At 48.3% G+C, this 19,623-nt stretch overlaps 1 protein-coding gene across 4 annotated transcripts in view; it reads left to right on the top strand.

Annotated features, from left to right (window-relative positions):
* Positions 1-19,623, top strand: part of mtrf1 (mitochondrial translational release factor 1) — a 42,556-nt gene that overhangs the window by 8,988 nt on the left and 13,945 nt on the right. For all 4 annotated transcript variants that reach the window (XM_072514352.1, XM_072514355.1, XM_072514354.1 and 1 more), the window contains one exon: positions 9,224-9,305. In XM_072514352.1, coding sequence (XP_072370453.1) covers positions 9,224-9,305 — 82 coding nt within the window. The remainder of the gene's footprint in view (positions 1-9,223; positions 9,306-19,623) is intronic.

Genomic DNA, 19,623 nt, shown 5'->3' with positions numbered 1-19,623 from the left:
TGGATCACAATACCATTACGCCCCAATCTCCCCCAGTACAGAGGGATCTTGGTATCCTTGTACATGAATGACAAAAGGTTCTCATGCAGCTACAACAAGTAATTGGGAAAGCAAGTGGAATGTTGGCTTCCTTTCCAAGGGGATGGAGTAGAAAAGTAGGGAGGTCTTACTACAGCTGTACAGAACATTGGTCAGACAGCATCGAGAGTAGTGTCCAGTTTTGGTCTCCTTATTTTAGGAAGCATATTCCTGGTTTGGAAGCAGAGGAGGTTCAGCAGGCTGATTCATGGGCTGAAGGGTATCGTCTTATGAGGAAAGGTTGAGCAGATTTCCCTATACTCATTGGGTTTAGAGGAATAAGAGGTGATCTTATTGAAACATATAAGATTCTGAGGGGGCTTGACAGGGTAAGTGCGAGGAGGATGTTTCTTCTTCGAGGTAACCTAGAACTAGGTGTCATCGTTTCAGAATAAGTGGTCTTTTATTTTAGATGGCGATGAAAAGAATTTCTTCCATCAGAGTGTTGTTAATCTTTGAAATTCTGTTTCCTAGAGTGCAGTGGAGGCTGCATCATTGAACATATTTAAGATTGGAGTTAAGTAGATTTTTGATTGACAAGGGAGTCAAGCGTTCCAGGGGACAGGCAGGAGAGTGGAGTTGAGGCTACGATCAAATCAGCCATGATCTTATTGAATGGCAGAGCAGGTTCGAGGGGCTGAATGGTTTACTCCTGATCATAGTTCTTATGAGCCTATGCTTCAACTTTTGCCAGTGTTGCCTACTTCCATCTCCATCTCTTTGCCTCATTCTGCCACTAATTCAGTTCATCTGCTGCTAAAACCTTCATTTGTGCCTTCATTACCTCTAGATATTGTCATAGTATACATCTATGTATACAATGGAGTGTAGACAGGCACTGATTGACACACAGGATGACCAGTAAGCGCACAGAACAGAGCAGCCAATCACCAGACAGGACACGTCCACTATAAAGCCAGAGGGCACCAGTTTTCCCGCTCTCTTGGGACCCAGCCTCTAAGACAGTCAGAGCTCGTGAGCTGGCCAGTGCCTACACCATGTGGTAGCTAAGTTAGTCTGGTCAGGCTAGTGTCAGGTCTCCAGTCAAGTCAGCATAGTATCGACCCTCAGTTGAACATGTATAATAGTTTGGATGTTGAATAAAACCGTGTTGCATTTTATCAAGTGTTGGAGGTCTGTCTCTCGCTACACTGCATCAAGTGCATTCACCTCGACCCAGCCTACCCAACACATCATGGTACCAGCTGAGTGATGCTGAAAATTTGACGGACCTCCTTGAGTGAATCAGCGCTGACCAGCAAACAGCCATCCGGTGACATGGAAAACGTCCGCCTCCTCCGCAGCTCCGCATCGCCGGCAACCTCGGTGCAAATTGGAGGATCTTCAAACAAAAATTCCAACTCTATCTCAAAGCCACCGATCTTGAGGCCGCATCGAACGCCGGGAAGATCGCACTATTCCTCTCCACAGCCGGGGACCACGCCACCCACATTGACAACTCCCTTACATTCGCTGAAGGCGAAGACAAGACGAAATTTAAAACAGTCCAACTGAAGTTCAACAGCCACTCCGACATTGAGGTGAATGAGAGCTTTGAACGGTACGTTTTCCAGCAGAGGCTTCAGGGTAAGGATGAACCTTTTCAATCCTTTCTGACCCATCTCTGCATCCTTGCGCAGTCATGTAACTATGACTCGACCACTTATTCCATGATCCGGGATCAGATCGTTTTCGGGGTCCACTCCGATTCCCTTCGCCAGCAGCTCCTGAAAGTCAAGCAGCTCACCCTCACCATCGCCATAGAAACGTGCGTTCTCCACGAACATGCTAACAATCGGTACTCCCACATCAGGGCGGCAGAAACGGCAAAGCTAACTTCCCACGAGGCGGAACGGGTGCAGGCCATCGCACAAATGCAGGGCCTAAGTATCGACGCAAGTATGGAAGCAAATGGACGTATTAGTGAGAGGCAGCACGGTTTTGTGAAGGGCAGGTCGTGTCTCACTAACTTGATAGAGTTTTTCGAGGAGGTCACTAAGATGATTGATGCAGGTAGGGCAGTAGATGTTGTCTATATGGACTTCAGTAAGGCCTTTGACAAGGTCCCTAATGGTAGACTAGTACAAAAGGTGAAGTCACACGGGATCAGGGGTGAACTGGCAAGGTGGATACAGAACTGGCTAGGCCATAGAAGGCAGAGGGTAGCAATGGAGGGATGCTTTTCTAATTGGAGGGCTGTGACCAGTGGTGTTCCACAGGGATCAGTGTTGGGACCTTTGCTCTTTGTAGTATATATAAATGATTTGGAGGAAAATGTAACTGGTCTGATTAGTAAGTTTGCAGACGACACAAAGGTTGGTGGAATTGCAGATAGCGATGAGGACTGTCAGAGGATACAGCAGGATTTAGATTGTCTGGAGACTTGGGCGGAGAGATGGCAGATGGAGTTTAATCCGGACAAATGTGAGCTAATGCATTTTGGAAGGGCTAATGCAGGTAGGGAATATACAGTGAATGGTAGAACCCTCAAGAGTATTGAAAGTCAAAGAGATCTAGGAGTACAGGTCCACAGGTCATTGAAAGGGGCAACACAGGTGGAGAAGGTAGTCAAGAAGGCATACGGCATGCTTGCCTTCATTGGCCGGGGCATTGAGTATAAGAATTGGCAAGTCATGTTGCAGCTGTATAGAACCTTAGTTAGGCCACACTTGGAGTATAGTGTTCAATTCTGGTCGCCACACTACCAGAAGGATGTGGAGGCTTTAGAGAGGGTGCAGAAGAGATTTACCAGAATGTTGCCTGGTATGGAGGGCATAAGCTATGAGGAGCGATTGAATAAACTCGGTTTGTTCTCACTGGAACGAAGGAGGTTGAGGGGCGACCTGATAGAGGTATACAAAATTATGAGGGGCATAGACAGAGTGGATAGTCAGAGGCTTTTCCCTAGGGTAGAGGGGTCAATTACTAGGGGGCATAGGTTTAAGGTGAGAGGGGCAAGGTTTAGAGTAGATGTACGAGGCAAGTTTTTTACGCAGAGGGTAGTGGGTGCCTGGAACTCACTACCGGAGGAGGTAGTGGAAGCAGGGACGATAGGGACATTTAAGGGGCATCTTGACAAATATATGAATAGGATGGGAATAGAAGGATACGGACCCAGGAAGTGTAGAAGATTGTAGTTTAGTCGGGCAGTATGGTCGGCACGGGCTTGGAGGGCCGAAGGGCCTGTTCCTGTGCTGTACATTTCTTTGTTCTTTGTTTGTTTGTTTGACGAGATGTAGGGTGCTCTTTCCAAGAGCCGGTGCAGACTCGATGGGCCGAATGGCCTCCTGCACTGTAAATTCTATGAAATTCTATGAGTGGCCATTCCCGGGCCCCTGTGCATGCGCGCCACGACCGAGGGGAAGGCGAGACCGACGACTAGACTGCGCAGGTGCGTACGTCGCTCGACCGCACTGCACATGCACGATGGCGCACGGAACGCGCTGACGTTGGCGTCATGACGTGTCCGAATTGTGGTTCCGCCCATTTAAAGCGGCAATGTCCGGCAAAATCACGACGGTGTCTACAGTGTGGCATGCTTGGCCGCTACGCAGCACTTTGCAGATCTGCTCCACTGCCCAGCATCCAGCGATCTCAGCCGCGGCGCAGAAGCGTCCGTTCAATACAGCAGGCCATGCCAGACTCCAACAGCCCAACAGATCCTGATGCTGCGTGCCTCAAATCTCCATACCGGGTGGGCATCATTACGAAGCATGCGCTGCCTTTCTCCAAGACAGCGACGCACCTCCCGATCCTCAGCGTGGATCCGAACGACGAGTCGTGTACTGTCCTCACAGTCAACAAGGCTCGCATCCGGTTCAAACTGGACACCGGCGAACCTCATCTCCAAATCCGATCTCGACACCATCTGCATCAGACCAAGCATTCTTCCCCCGGCTTGCCAGCTCCTTGACTACAATGGCAATGCCATAGCTGCCAGTGGCTCATGGCAACTCGGAGTTTCCAATAAGTCATTTAAAACGACACTGCGATTTGAGATTGTGGGGCCTGACAGAGCATCCCTGCTCGGTGCTCGGGCCTGTAAACTCCTGAACTTGGTTCAGCGACGGCCTCACCTGATGAGAACTTCCAGGCTGAAATTGATGACATCATCACGCAGTACCACAGCGTGTTCGACGGAATGGGGGCACACCCATACCGATACAAAATCGTGCTCAAACCGAACGCCACCCCTGTGATCCACGCACCACGTTGGGTGCCGGCACCCTTCAAGGACCGCCTCAAGCAGCAGTTACAGGACCTCCAGGACCAGGGCATTATATCAAAGGTCACAGAACCCACGGACTGGGTCAGCTCCATGGTCTGCGTCAAGAAGCCGTCAGGGGAGCTTCGAATCTGCATCGACCCCAAGGATTTAAACTGCAACATCATGAGGGAACATTACCCGATACCAAAACGAGAGGAGTTGACCAGCGAGATGGCTCATGCCAAACTCTTTACGAAGCTGGACGCCTCCAAGGGGTCTGGCAAATACAGCTGGATGCATCCAGTCGCAAGCTGTGCACATGCAATACTCCGTTCGGTCGCTACTGCTACAACCGGATGCCTTTTGGCATCATCTCTGCCTCAGAGGTATTTCACCGCATCATGGAACAGATGATGGAGGGTATTGAGGGGGTGCGCGTGTATGTTGACGATGTCATAATCTGGTCCATAACTCCTCAAGAACACATCGATCGCCTCAAGCAGGTATTCCACAGAATCCATGAGCATGGCCTCCGACTTAACAGAGCCAAGTGCTCGTTCGGTCAATCAGAAATCAAATTCCTTGGTGACCACATCTCGCAGCAAGGCGTGCGGCCAGATGCTGACAAGGTCTCGGCGATCAACGCCATGAAGACCCCAGAGGACAAGAAGGCGGTCCTCCGCTTTCTAGGAATGGTCAACATCCTCGGGAAGTTCATTTCCAACATGGCGACACACACCACAGCCCTCCGCCATCTCGTCAAAAAGTCGACGGAATTCCAGTGGCTGCCCGCTCATGAGAACGAATGGCGTGAGCTGAGGGCAAAACTCACCACAGTCCCAGTTCTGGCGTTCTTCGACCCTACCAAAGAGACCAAAATATCCACTGACGCGAGCCAGGACGGTATTGGGGCAGTGCTCCTCCAACGGGATGACTCCTCCTTATGGGCCCCAGTTGCGTATGCCTCCACAGCCATGACACCCACTGAGCAATGGTATGCTCAGATCGAGAAGGAATGCCTGGGCCTCCTAACGGGAATCGACAAATTTCACGTCTATGTGTATGGCCTCCCAAAATTCACGGTTCAGATGGACCACAGGCCACTAGTCCACATAATCCAGAAGGATTTGAATGACATGACGCCTCGGTTACAACAAATCCTTCTCAAGCTACGCCTCTATGACTTTGAACTTGTCTACACGCCAGGCAAAGAACTCATTGTTGCAGATGCCCTTTCCAGATCTATCACCACACCGTGTGAACAAACTGACTTCATCTTCCAAATCGATGCGCAGGTGCAATTGTGTGCCTCCAACCTTCCGGCCACTGATGAGAGGGTCATCCAAATTCGTGAGGAAACGGCCAAGGATCCTCTGCTACAGCGTGTGATGCAGCACCTCACGAATGACTGGCAGAAGGGACAGTGTCCCCAGTTTTACAACGTCAAGGACAACCCGAAGGTGGTGGACGGCATCCTCATGAAGCTCGATAGGATTGTGATTCCGCAGAGCATGCGAGCTATGGTGCTTGGCCAACTCCATGAGGGTCACCTGGGGGGGTCGAGAAATGTCGACGCAGAGCTCGAAAGGCAGTCTATTGGCCGGGCACAGCCAGGACGTTGCCAACATGGTCCTCAACTGCCCCACATGTCAGAAATTCCAGCCAGCTCAACCCAACATCTCTGCAGCAACATGAGATAGTGACCTCCCCATGGTCCAAAGTCGGTGTCGACATTTTCCACACCAAGGGGCGTGACTATGTCCTCCTGGTCGACTACTTCTCCAATTACCCTGAAGTGGTGCAACTGTCCGACCTCAAGTCGAAGGCGGTAATGAAAGCATGCAAAGAAACGTTTGTCAAGCATGGGATACTGCTCACGGTGATGAGTCACAACGGTCCCTGTTTTTACAGCCAGGAATGGTCTGATTTTGCCCGCCTATACAATTTTTGTCACGTAACCTCCAGCCCCCACTACACGGTCAAACGGGAAGGCCGAAAAAGGGGTCCATATCGTCAAAAGATTACTATGCAAGGCTGCAGACTCAGGCTCCGACTTCAACCTGGCGCTGCTGGCATACAGAGCATCCCTGCTGTCCACTGGGTTGTCTCCCCCGCAGATGCTCATGAATCGCACTTTGCGAACCACGGTTCCAGCCATCCATGTTCCAGACCTTGACCACCTCACGGTCATACAAAAGATGCAGCAATCTCGGGCCCAACAGAAATCAGCATACAACGCTCATGCCACGGATCTCCCCAATCTGGTCCCAACTGATCGTGTTCGTGTGCAGTTGCCTGATGGCGGCTGGTCCGCCACAGCTGTGGTGGTCAAGCAAGTGGCCCCGAGATCGTTCCTCGTCCGCATGGCTGATGGCTCCTTCCTATGACGCAACAGACAGGCGCTGCGCAGAGTTCCACGCTCGCCACCTAACCATGATGTCCCGCCTCACACAATGCTTCCTCCGGACGTGCCCTACCAGGAGGCCACCAATCTACCAGCAATCCTGCCGACCTCTGCGACACCGCATTGGCGGCGGTCCCGCCTATCCAAGTGCAGGCGGGCCCTGATCCACCCTTGAGGCGGTCAACCAGAATTCATCGCTCACCGCAGAGACTAAACTTATAGACTGAACATTTGCACAACTGTGTTACTTTATCATTTTGACGTCTGTAAATATCGTTGTTACCGTTTAATCTGCCCTATATCTGCACTAGCGACACCTTCCTGTGTACACAAGGTCATTTTAGCACATTCTGTATATAGTCACGCACATATACACATCCACACGCACATGCACCTTAATATTTATTATCGCAACACACACAATATAGAAAAAAAGGGGGGGGGGGAGATGTCATAATATACATCTATGTATACAATGGAGTGAAGACAGGCAGTGATTGACACACATGATGACCAGTAAGCACAAAGAACAGAGCAGCCAATCACCAGACAGGACATGACCACCATAAATCCAGAGGGCACCAGTTTTCCCGCTCTCTCGGAACCCAGCCTCTGAGACAGTCAGAGCTCGTGAGCTAGCCAGTGCCTACACCATGTGGTAGCTAAGTTAGTCTGGTCAGGCTAGTGTCAGGTCTCCAGTCAAGTCATCATAGTGTCAACCCACAGTTGAACATGTATAATAGTTTGAATGTTGAATAAAATCGTGTTGCATTTTATCAAGTGTTGGAGGTTTGTCTCTCGCTACACTGCATCAAGTGCAGTTCACCTCGACCCAGCCTACCCAACACATCAGATATTACTTTTCCAATGCGCTCCTGGCTAGTGTTCCATTCTCTATACGATGATAAGAAATTCGAAAAAATAAGCTAATCCAAAACTCAGTGCGAGTTAGGATAAGGGCAGCAAATTCCCATTCACCCCCGTGTTTGCTGAGCTATATTGGTCCTGAACCAGTAACATCTCAAATGTGTATTTAAATTAACAATTACAGATAAGAAAGAAATCTCGTACTAACACTCATCCATTTAAATATATTTTAACACCACCTCATATATGTTTGTAGACAAATCAGTAAAAATATTTGATAACAATAATAGGCAGAGAATCTCTCAATAACCTACCTATTCTATACTCAGTGCCACTTCGGTTCCAGTGCTCAGCACAAACTCAGCAGGAATCAGGAGATAATCAGAGGGTTTTAAAAAAAGAAATTTAGAGTACCCATTTTTTTCCCCCAATTAAGGAGCAATTTATCATGGTCAATCTACCTACACTGCACATCTTTGGGTTGTGGGGGTGAGACCCATGGCAGACACTGGGAGAATGGGCAAACTCCACACGGAGAGTGACCCGGGGCCAGGATCGAACAAAGAAAAGTACAGCACAGGAACAGGCCCTTCGGCCCTCCAAGCCTGTGCCGATTATGTTGCCCGTCGAAACTAAAACCATCTCCACTTCCGGGGTCCGTATCCCTCTATTCCCATCCTATTCATGTATTTGTCAAGATACCCCTTAAACGTCACTATCGTCCCTGCTTCCACCACTTCCTCCGGCAACGAGTTCTAGGCACCCACTACCCTCTGTGTAAAAAAACTTGTCTCGTACATCTCTAAACCTATGCCCCTTAGTAATTGACCCCTCTACCCTGGGAAAAAGTCTCTGACTATCCACCCTGTCTACACCCCTCATAATTTTGTAGACCTCTATCAGATCGCCCCTCCTTTTTGGACACTAAGGGCAATTTACCATGGCCAATCCACCTAACCTGCACATCTTTGGACTGTGGGAGGAAACCGGTGCACCCGGAGGAAACCCACACAGACACGGGGAGAACGTGGAGACTCCGCACAGACAGTGACCCAGCGGGCATTCGACCCTGGGACCCTGGCGCTGTGAAGCCACAATTCTATCCACTTGTGCTACCGTGCTGCCCACTTTATTCTTTGTTCAATGCATTTGGGTCAGCACTGTCCTCTGGACAGCACCTCGGGATCATTGTTCTCATAAAGCTCAAACCGTTAGCATCTCGGAATCTCTTTCCCTGCTCTTTCTTGTATGTTCATATTTGCTGTTGATTAATATTGAGCATGTTGCTGTGAAGTCTGGAGGTTGAGGAATATGTGTGGTGACTGGAGTATGATATTTTAAAAAATAAATTTAGAGTACCCAATTATTTTTTTTCCAATTAAGGGGCAATTTTGCATGGTCAATCCACCTACTCTGGTTTGTGGGGGTAAGATCCACGGAGACACGGGGAGAATGTGCAAACTCCCCATGGACAATGACCCGGGGCCGGGATTGAACCAAGACCCTCAGTGCCGTGAGGCAGCAGTGCTAACCACTGCGCCACCGTGCCGCCCTTGGAGTACGATATTTAAGGAACATTTGTGAAAGTGTATCTTCCTGCAAACAAGAAACTGCAGGTCAGTGTTTTCAACATGCATCTTAAATTGCTTCTTTTTCTACATCTTCAGCTCCTTCAGACTTTGGTGCAAAAGGAGGAACATGATGATAGCAACGTGATTCTTGAGGTGACAGCTGGAAGAACAACAGGAGGTGAGAATTTGCACAAGGCAGAATCAACATTGTATACTTTGCTCAAGCTCTCTTGGACTCCATGCTCTCGCGTGATCAGGGGCCGAATCTTAACAGCACAAACATGTGCGCACTCTGTGCTGTGCTAGCAGTTCGGGCAACAGCCAGTGGAGTCAACGCTCCTGCTAGGAAATATTGGAAGGGTGTGCTCTGACCACACCTTCACGGAGTTGTGTGTGGACGACAGCATAGATCGGGCTTGGTTTGGGCACAGGCACAGTCACAGTGGCAGAAAACAGCAAATAACCTGTTAGCACCCACTGATCAGTGGCACCGCCAAGTAATGTTCAATGGCACCATACCAGAGGGTGAATAGTGCCTGTTGAATTTTACAACTGTGACTATCCAATCTCTCCATTATCCAGCTGTGTTGATAAAGACCCTACAATATTATCCAGCGGTGTATTTACAGTTCCTGTAATATTATCCAGCTGTGTTTATACAGTCTGGACAATATTATCCAGCTGAGTTTATACAGTATGTATAATATTATCCAGCAGTATTTATACAGTCCCTGCAATATTACCCAGCTGTGTATATACAGTCCCTGCAATATTATCCAGTGTATATACAGTCCCTGCAATATTACTTTTCACAGTAACTTCATTGCAGTTTTAATGTAAGCCTACTTGTGACAATAATAAAGAATATTATTATATTATTCAGCTGTCGGCAGCACGGTGGCGCAGTGGGTTAGCCCTGCAGCCTCACGGCGCTGAGGTCCCAGGTTCGATCCCGGCTCTGGGTCACTGTCCGTGTGGAGTTTGCACATTCTCCCTGTGTTTGCGTGGGTTTCGGCCCCACAACCCAAAGATGCGCAAGCTAGGTGGATTGGACACGCTAAATTGCCCCTTAATTGGAAAAAATTAATTGGGTACTCTAAATTTTTTTTTTTTTTAAATATATTATTCAGCTGTCAATATCCAGTCCCTGCAATATTATCCAACTGTGTTAGTCTCCACATTTATTATTCAGCTGTGTTTATACAATCCTTGCAATATTATCCAGCTGCGTTTATACAGTCCCTGCAATATTATCCAGCTGTGAATATCCGGACCCTGCAATATTATCCAGCTGTGAATATATAGTCCTTGCATTACCCAGATGTATATATACATTCCATGTAATATTGTCCAGCTGTGTTTATACAGTCTCTTCAATATTATCCAGCTGTGAATATCCAGTCCTTGCAATATTACCCAGCTGTGTTCATAGCCCCTGCAATATTCTCCAGCTGTGTTTGTACAGTCCAGTAAGTGTCCAGTTGTGTTTATGTAATCCCTGCAATATTGTCCAGCTGCGTTTATATAGTCCCTGCAATATTCTCCAGCTGTTTATAGTCCCTATAATATTGTCCAGCTGTGTTTATATAGTCCCTGCAATATTATCCAACTGTGTTTATACAGTCCCAGCAATACTATCCAGCTGTGAATATCCAGTCCCTACAATATTACCCAGCTGTGTTCATACAGTCCCTGCAATATTCTCCAGCTGTGTTTATACAGTCTCTTCAATATTATCCAGCTGTGAATATCCAGTCCTGCAACATTATCCAGCTGTGTTTATACAGTTGTGGCAATATTATCCAACTGTGTTTATACAGTCCCTGCAATATTATACAGCTTTACTTAGTCTCTGCAATATTACCCAGCAGTGTTCATAGTCTCTGCAATATTCTCCATCTGTGTTTATACAGTCTCTTCAATATTATCCAGCTGTGACTATCCAGTCCTGCAACATTATCCAGCTGTGTTTAGCTGTGGCAATATTATAGCTGTACTTATACAGTCTCTGCAATATTATCCAGCTGTGTTTATGCAGTCGTGGCAATATTATCTTCTTCAAAAGAAACTTTGTTCTTGTATCTATAGAACCCACCTAAACTGTGTGTATGTTTTTTAAAAGTTGTTGCCTTAAAATCCCTTTAAATGTCTTTTTTTTTTTCATCATCGTTGTTCTCGTTACCCATTAAATAAATTCTACTTTTAATTTCGTCCTGCCTTGTTCAACTATTGCCCATCCTGTACTTGGCTCGCCATTCACTCTGCTGTAACCCGTCGACAAACAGGGTCACATCGGCCTCCTCCAACGGCTCTTCTCTGACCCTATTCGCTTCTTCATCTCCCATATGCATATCACATACATGGTCCTTTTCCTCAATGCTGGTGCCCCACTCTGTTGTTTCACTAACTATGGAAATCCACCTATTTGTGGGGAGTAGTAAGCTCTCCATTGAGCCCTTCTGGCGACAGACTGTCTACTTTCCCGCAGCATTATGATCGGTTCATTCACTTTGACCACCCACGCCAGTGCTGTGCCTAGATGTTGTTCAAGACTGGCGAATGTAACCTCGCACTCCTCCATCCTTTGTCTTTTGTAACTCCGCAATAGATGCCCGCGCCCCTTTCACTAGATTTTAAAATGAGCTGATTATTGCTGCAACATTGAGTGTCTACAAACAAATTCTCAAATTCTTAAAGCTACTGCAAATCTTGTTCCACTTGCAGCTACCTGTAAAACAAAACATAGAAGATTCATCCTGCTTGGGGCAAAATGGGTTAATTCATCTGAGCATTTCTGAAAATTCAAAATGTTGTAATTCCCAATTCCTGCAAAAATATAAGTACATCTTCAGCTGTGATGTGCTTCAGCTGTGAGCAGATGAGTTAATTATCTTGCTATTTGAAAAGGGGTACAGTAAAAGTTCTCAAATGGATGTCATTATGTCACCATCCTTATTTTGTTTTAATCAACCAAGAACACGGTCTGAGACTCATTTTTATTTCACAATCTCTCATTTTCAACCTTTTCCTCGGTATCCAACCTCATACCTTTCCTTTTTCATTGTGCCAGGAATAACTCTGGACTTGACAAGAAGTTTTAACCCAAGATCAATCCAACATAGGATTGGTCATAATCATTTCAGGTATCCCAAGTATTAATTAACCCTATCAAATAAAAACTTTCATTCTCACATGTGTGAATATGTGTCCAATAAAATTACCACATGTTTATCAAAATTTCCTGTAATCATAGATTATCATAGAATTTACGGTGCAGAAGGAGGCCATTCGGCCCATCGAGTCTGCACCAGCTCTTGGAAAGAGCACCCTACCCAAGGTCAACACCTCCACCCTATCCCCATAACCCAGTAGCCCCACCCAACACTAAGGGCAATTTTGGACACTAAGGGCAATTTATCATGGCCAATCCACCTAACCTGCACATCTTTGGACTGTGGGAGGAAACCGGAGCACCCGGAGGAAACCCACGCACACACGGGGAGGATGTGCAGACTCCGCACAGACAGTGACCCAAGCCGGAATCGAACCTGGGACCCTGGAGCTGTGAAGCAATTGTGCTATCCACAAGGCTACCATGCTGCCCTTAAATCATACTTCTGGCCAGTAAACACGAATACAGGTTGATAACTTTTGAAAAGAAAGCTTTATTCAATATATTTCCCTTTTAGCTGGTTGACGTAAATCACTTAAACTTTGATCTCAAAGTCACAATATCAGAAAAAAAATATTAAAGCTTGAAACATGGAACACACAAATATCATTCATACATAAGCAGAGAAACATGCACCTGCCTTTGGTGGATTTGCCATGCTAAATTGCCCCTTAAGTGTCCAAAAGGTTAGGTGGGGTTGCTGGGTTACAGGGATAAGGTGAAGGTGTGTGCTTAAGTAGGGTGCTCTTTCCAAGGGCCGGTGCAGACTCGATGGGCCGAATGGCCTCCTTCTGCATTGTAATTTCTATAATCCTATGATTCCTCAAGGTGGCGTCTAGCATGGCTGGCACAAACTTGTCATTGCCACAGATGTATATTTTGGTTAAGCCAAACTACTGTCTCATTTGGTTCCAGGTTTGGAGTGTGGCTACCACCACTGGGCTTATTGAGTGTTTGGCTGACAGGATGAGAGTGCTGCCATGGTGAGGGCCCGGAGGGTCGTCCCTGTACAGGAGCTCTCCTCCATCCTTAACCATTCCATTTCTGATTCTTTCACCATCCCTTTGTTCTTTCTACAGTGGCTGTCCAGTGGTACAACTGTAGGTTTGGGAGGGCCAGGTCCCCCATATTCCTTCTTCTTTGTAGGACTTTTTGTGGATCCTTGGGTTTAACCCCCACCCCACACAAACACCACGATCATTTTGTCGACTGTGTTAAAGAAGGCCTGGGGATGTAGAGCAGTATGGATCTGAACAGGACGAGGAACCTGGGCAATAAGTTCATCTTGATTGTCTGTACCCACCCCACTAGGGAAAGGGGGAGTGTGTCCCATCTCTGTAGGTGCTTTTTTATTTCCTCCACCAGACTGGCCAGGTTCTACTTCTGGACCGCTGGCAATCATGGGTAATCTGGATCCCCAAATATCAGAATTTGCTTTCGGCTAGTTTGAATGGAAGTCCCTCCAGCTCTGCCTTCCCCACTTTCGGGTTCACATGGAGGACTTCACGCTTGCTCAGGTTGCCTGTGAAGGCTCCAAACTCTCAGGAGCTTTCCATGCCACTTTGTGGGTCCGAGATGTAGAGGAGCAGAGGAGCAGGTCACTTGCTTAGAGTGAGACTCTATGCTCTCTGCCTCCTCTTTGGATTCCCTTCCAGCTCCTTGCCGCTCTGAGGGTGATCGCCAACGGCTCGATTGCCAGGGCAAATAAGAGCGGGGACAGCGGGCAACCCTGCCTTGTGCCTCTATGCAGCTGGAAATATTCAGAGCTGGTGGTGTTGGTCCGTGCGCTCGTATTGGGGATGTTGTACAGAGCTTCACCCAGGAGGTGAACCCTGTCCCTAACCTAAACCGCTCTAGTACCTCAATGAGGTATTTCCACTCGACTCTTGTCGAAGGCCTTCTCTGCGTCCAGGGAGACGATCACCTCTGGTGTTCTCTCCCCGGAGGGGGTCATTATCACGTCAGCCGTCACCTGATGTTCGCTGTAAGCTGTCTCCCCTTAACAAAGCTCATCTGGTCTTCTGCAACTACCTCTGGCAAGGGTGGGAACTGGAGCAGCAGGCCAGCTGTGAAGAGCTTGAGACTAAGACAAATATGGAGAGCAGGCAGAGGTGAGTCGCTGATCTCAGTGGGTGTGGAGGTCTGGCGTGTGTTTGCTTCAATGCAAAAAATATAACAGTAAGCCGGATGAACTTAAGCTTGGATTAATGTGGGGAATTATGATAATTTTTATTAGTGTCACAAGTAGGCTTACATTAACACTGCAATGTATATAGTTGCTATTACGGAGATATGGTTAAAGGAGGGTCAAGACTGGCAGCTTAACGTTCCAAGATATCAATGTTTTAGACGACACAGAGAGGTTAGCAGAAAGGGTAGGGGTGCATTACAGGTTAGGAAACATATCACAGCTGTGATGAGGGAGGATATTTTGGAAGGATCCTGCAGTGAGGCATTACGTGTTGAGCTCACGAATAGGAAGGGTGCCATCACAATGTTGGGGGTTGTACTATAGGCCTCCCAATAGCCAGTGAGATACAGAGGAACAGATATCTAGTCAGATTCTGGAAAGATGTGAAAATAGCAGGGTTGTAATGTTGGGTGATTTTAATTTCCGCCATATTGACTGGACTCCCTTAGTGCCAGAGGTTCAGATGGCGAGCAATTTGGTAGGTGTGTCCAAGAGGGTTTTTTGAAACAGTATGTTGATAGTCCAACTAGGGAGGGGACCTCACTGGACCTAATATTGGGGAATGAGCCCAGGCAGGTGACCAAAGTTTCAGTAGGGGAACATTTTGGGCATAGTAATCATAATTTCAAGTTTTTGCATACTCATGGATAAGGACAAGAATGGTCCGTGAGTGAGGGTGCTAAATTGGGGGAAAGCTAACTGACTAATTAGGTCATATGTTGGAGTGTAATAGGCTGAGGCCCCTGCAACATGAGCAGCTCGCTCAGGGAATGAATTCAGGAACTTCATAATAGGTGACTGAACGACCCTCACCCCAACCTACACTTACTGTAGAAACACTTCTGCCATTCCCTTCCACATACAAAGAGGGCAGCACGGTAGCACAGTGGTTAGCACAGTTGCTTCATAGCTTCAGGGTCCCAGGTTCGATTCCTGGGTCACTGTCTGTGTGGAGTCTGCACGTTCTCCCCGTGTCTGCGTTGGTTTCCTCCGGGTGCTCCGGTTTCCTCCCACAAGTCGTGAAAGACGTGCTGTTAGGTAATTTTGACATTCTGAATTCTCCCTCTGCGTACCCGAACAGGCGCGGATGTGGCGACTAGGAGCTTTTCACAGTAACGTCATTGCAGTGTTAATGTAAGTCTGGATCCGCTCGTTAATCCGCTACACTAAGTGCCAGCACCCAGTTAGGAGTTTAATCAAAGATAATACTCACCAGGCTAGAGGTCGGTTTGTTGGCAGACGAGGCGGTGTGTGAGAGGGTGAGGAAATGTCTGCAAAACTACCTGCAGGTTAATGACACGGGAAGTCTCAGCTGCGGTGCTCTGGGAGGCGCTGAAGGCAATGGTGAGAGGGGAGCTGATCTATATTCGAGCACATAGGGACAGGACGGACAGGGCAGAAACAGACCGACTGGTAAAGGAGATCTTACAGGTGGACAGGAGATATGCTGAGACCCCGAGGGCAGAGCTATTAAGGGAACGACGAAGGCTACAGGCTGAGTTTGGGGTGTTTTCCACAGGTAAGGCTGTGGAGCAGCTTAGGAAGGCGAGGGGTGCGATCTATGAGCACGGGGAGAAAGCCAGTAGAATGCTGGCACAGCAACTGAAGAAGAGGGAGGCGGCCAGGGAAATAGGGAAGGTAGTCCTGCAGGGCCGGAGGGGATGAGGTGCTTTTTGGATGGACTGACCTTCCCAAAAGTGGGTAGGGGGTTGGTGGACGGGCTGGGGGCCCCGATTAGGACCGAAGAAATATTGGGGGGGCTTGAGAACTATGCAATCGGGTAAAGTCCCGGTGCCGAATGGGTATCCGGTGGAGTTTTATAAAAAGTTCTCTGAGATAGTGGGGCCGGTGCTGGTTAGGGTTTTTAACGAGGCAAGAGACAGAGGTTTAACCCCCGATGATGTCACAGGCCACCATCTCCCTGATATTGAAACGAGACAAAGACCCGGAGGCATGTGGGTCCTACAGGCCGATTTCTCTGCTCAATGTAGATGCTAAAATACTGGCCAAGCTCTTGGCAGCTAGGATTGAGGACTGTGTGCCGGACGCTATTATGGAAGATCAAACTGGGTTTGTCAAGGGCAGGCAGTTGATGGCCAACCTAAGAAGGCTGCTGAATGTGATCATGATGCCCCCCGGAGAGTAGGGAGGCAGAGGTAGCTGTGGCAATGGATACCGAGAAGGCTTTCGACCGGGTTGAGTGGGACTACTTATGGGAGGTGCTGGGACGATTTGGGTTCGGGGAGGGCTTTATCGACTGGGTTAGACTGATGTACCAGGCTCCGGAGGCTAGTGTTAGGACGAATAGGACTATTTCAGACTGTACAGAGGGACGAGGCAGGGGTGCCCCCTCTCCCCACTGTTGTTTGCGCTAGCAATAGAGCTGCTGGCAATTGCCCTGGAGCTTCTAGGGGTTGGAAGGGGCTGGTACAGGGGGGGGGGGGGGAGAGGAGAAACACAGAGTTTTGTTGTATGCCGACGACCTGCTCTTCTACATCACGGATCCAGTGGCTGGGATGGATGAAATCATTGGAATCCTGAGGGAATTCGGCCGGTTCTCGGGGTATAAACTGAACATGGCAAAAAGTGAGTTGTTTGTAGTCCAGGCGAGGGGCCAGGAGGGTCGGCTGAGGGGGCTGCCGTTTAGGTTAGTAGGGGACGGTTTTAGATACTTGGGGATACAGGTGGTGCGGGACTGGGGCCGGTTGCACAAGTTGAACTTATCTCGGTTGGTGGAGCAAATGAGGGTCGAGTTCCGGAGGTGGGATGCGCTCCCACTGACACTAGCGGGGAGAGTGCAGACGGTTAAAATGACGATCCTCCCAAGATTCCTGTTCGTATTCCAGTGTCTCCTCATTTTCATTCCGCGGTCTTATTTCAAGAAGGTCAATAAAATGATTATGGGATTTGTGTGGGCGGGAAAGTCCCCGCGGGTGAGGAGATTGATGCTCAAGAGGAACCGAGGGGAAGGGGGACTGGCGCTGCCAAACTTTAGGAATTACTACTGGGCGGCCAACATAGCTATGATAAGGAAGTGGATGGTGGGTGCGGGGTCGGTTTGGGGGCGGATGGAGGCCGCTTCGTACAGGGGCACCAGTTTGGCAGCCCTGGTTGCGGCGCCCCTGCCGCTCCCGCCGGCACGGTACTCCACCAGCCCTATAGTGGTGGCGACCTTGCGGATCTGGGGCCAATGGAGAAGGCATGTGGGGGAAGTGAGAGCATCAGTTTGGTCCCCAATTTGCGACAATCACCGGTTTGCCCCGGGGAATATGGACGGTGGACTCCGAGCATGGCGGAGGGCTGGGATTGAGAAGATGGGGATCTGTTCTTAGAAGGGAGCTTCCCGAGCATAAGGATGCTAGAGGAGAAATTTGGGCTGGCGAGTGGGAATGATTTCAGGTATTTGTAGGTGCGGGACTTTCTACGCAGACAGATTCCATCCTTCCCACGCCTGCCACTTAGGGGGATCCAGGACAGGGTAGTGTCCAGTGGATGGGTGGGGGAGGGGAGGGTCTCATATATACAAAGAACCTATGGGGGCAGAGGAGTCGCAGACCAAGGAAGTTAAGCTTAAGTGGGAAGAGGAGCTCGGAGGTGAGATAGAAGAGGGCTTATGGGCGGAGGCGTTGAGCAGAGTAAATGCGACCGCAACATGCGCTAAGCTCAGCCTGATTCAATTTAAGGTCACCCACCGGGCCCACATGACAGTGGCCCGGATGAGTAAATTCTTTGGATTAGAGGACAGGTGCACCAGATGTTCGGGAGGACCAGCGAACCATGTCCACATGTTCTGGGCATGTCCAAAACTCAGGGGGTACTAGCAGGGATTTGCGGACTTAATGTCCCGGGTACTGAAAACAAGGGTGGTGATGAGTCCAGAGGTGGCAATTTTGGGGGTTTCGGAGAACCCGGGAGTCCAGGAGAGAGTGGTTGATGTTTTGGCCTTTGCTTCCCTGGTAGCCCAGCAACAAATTCTGCTGGAATGGAGGGACTCTAAGCCCCAGAAGTCAGAGGCCTGGCTATCGGATATGGCGAGCTTTCTCAGTCTGGAGAAAATTAAGTTCGCTCTGGGAGGATCACTGTCGGGATTCGCCCGGAGGTGGCAACCATTTATCGACTTCTTAACGGAAAATTAATCATCTGCCGGGGGGGGGGGGGGGGTTAGGGCAATGTAGATTAGGGGGTAGTTAGGCGGGTCCTTGTAGGAGGGGAGCTGCAAAAAAAAAATATATAATAATAATACTCACCAAACTGTGGTCCTGTTATTGTTTGCGGCCCGAGCGGATCCCATCCACCTCACCATCTGTTGTGGGAATATTGCAGCTATTCGGTTATGGTGTACCTCACTCACTCGAATGACCAGACAGAGATTTTTTGGAGTTTTAAAAACAGTCTTTATTTCAAGCATATAACATTGGAGCTAGTCATCCACCATGTGGCCTGCCAGCTCCCAGAACAAAAGGAATACAGTGGCAATTATACCTTTAGGCTCAACTACAAGCAATTAACATATATCAATCAAAAGAGTACATTTGTTTAAAAATGATGTGTGTCCATTCACAACTAATAATTAGGATTACATAATGTATAACATATGGGTATCGTTATCCAGTCACAATTTGGACACGTCTACTTAATTATAATATCACCAAACGTATTTTCCCGTTACTTATCTACTAACTGTTCCTGTTGGCCTATGTTGGCCGCCCAGTACTAATTCTTAAAGTTTGGCAGCGCCAGTCCCCCTTCCCCTCGGTTCTCCTCGAGCATCAATCTCCTCACCCGCGGGGACTTTGAGGGTTTTGGCCAAGGGTGGTATCATGACTGGTACAGGCTTGGAGGGCTAAAGGGACTGGTCCTGTGCTATATTGTTTTTTGAGCTTCCAGACATAGATACGATAGGAATATGTTTGACCGGTGGTGTATCAACTGTCTTGCCCATTGTCCCTTCTTTTAGTGGATACACTCGAGCTGCATCTGCACAGTGTTCAATTGAATCCTTGTGTGCAAATTGTGTAAATAAAGCATTTTTCAAATCTTCGTCATTGACTGTTTCCTGTAGACAGTCTGGGCTAAAGCACCTGGTTTCTCATTAGCGATTCTCTGTCTTTGAGAATTTATCAGCTAGCAGCT

Source organism: Scyliorhinus torazame, chromosome 8 (genome assembly GCF_047496885.1).
Source record: "Scyliorhinus torazame isolate Kashiwa2021f chromosome 8, sScyTor2.1, whole genome shotgun sequence".
Taxonomy (NCBI): domain Eukaryota; kingdom Metazoa; phylum Chordata; class Chondrichthyes; order Carcharhiniformes; family Scyliorhinidae; genus Scyliorhinus; species Scyliorhinus torazame.
The sequence above is the reverse complement of the archived record's forward strand: the minus strand, read 5'-3'. Positions and strand labels throughout refer to the sequence as shown.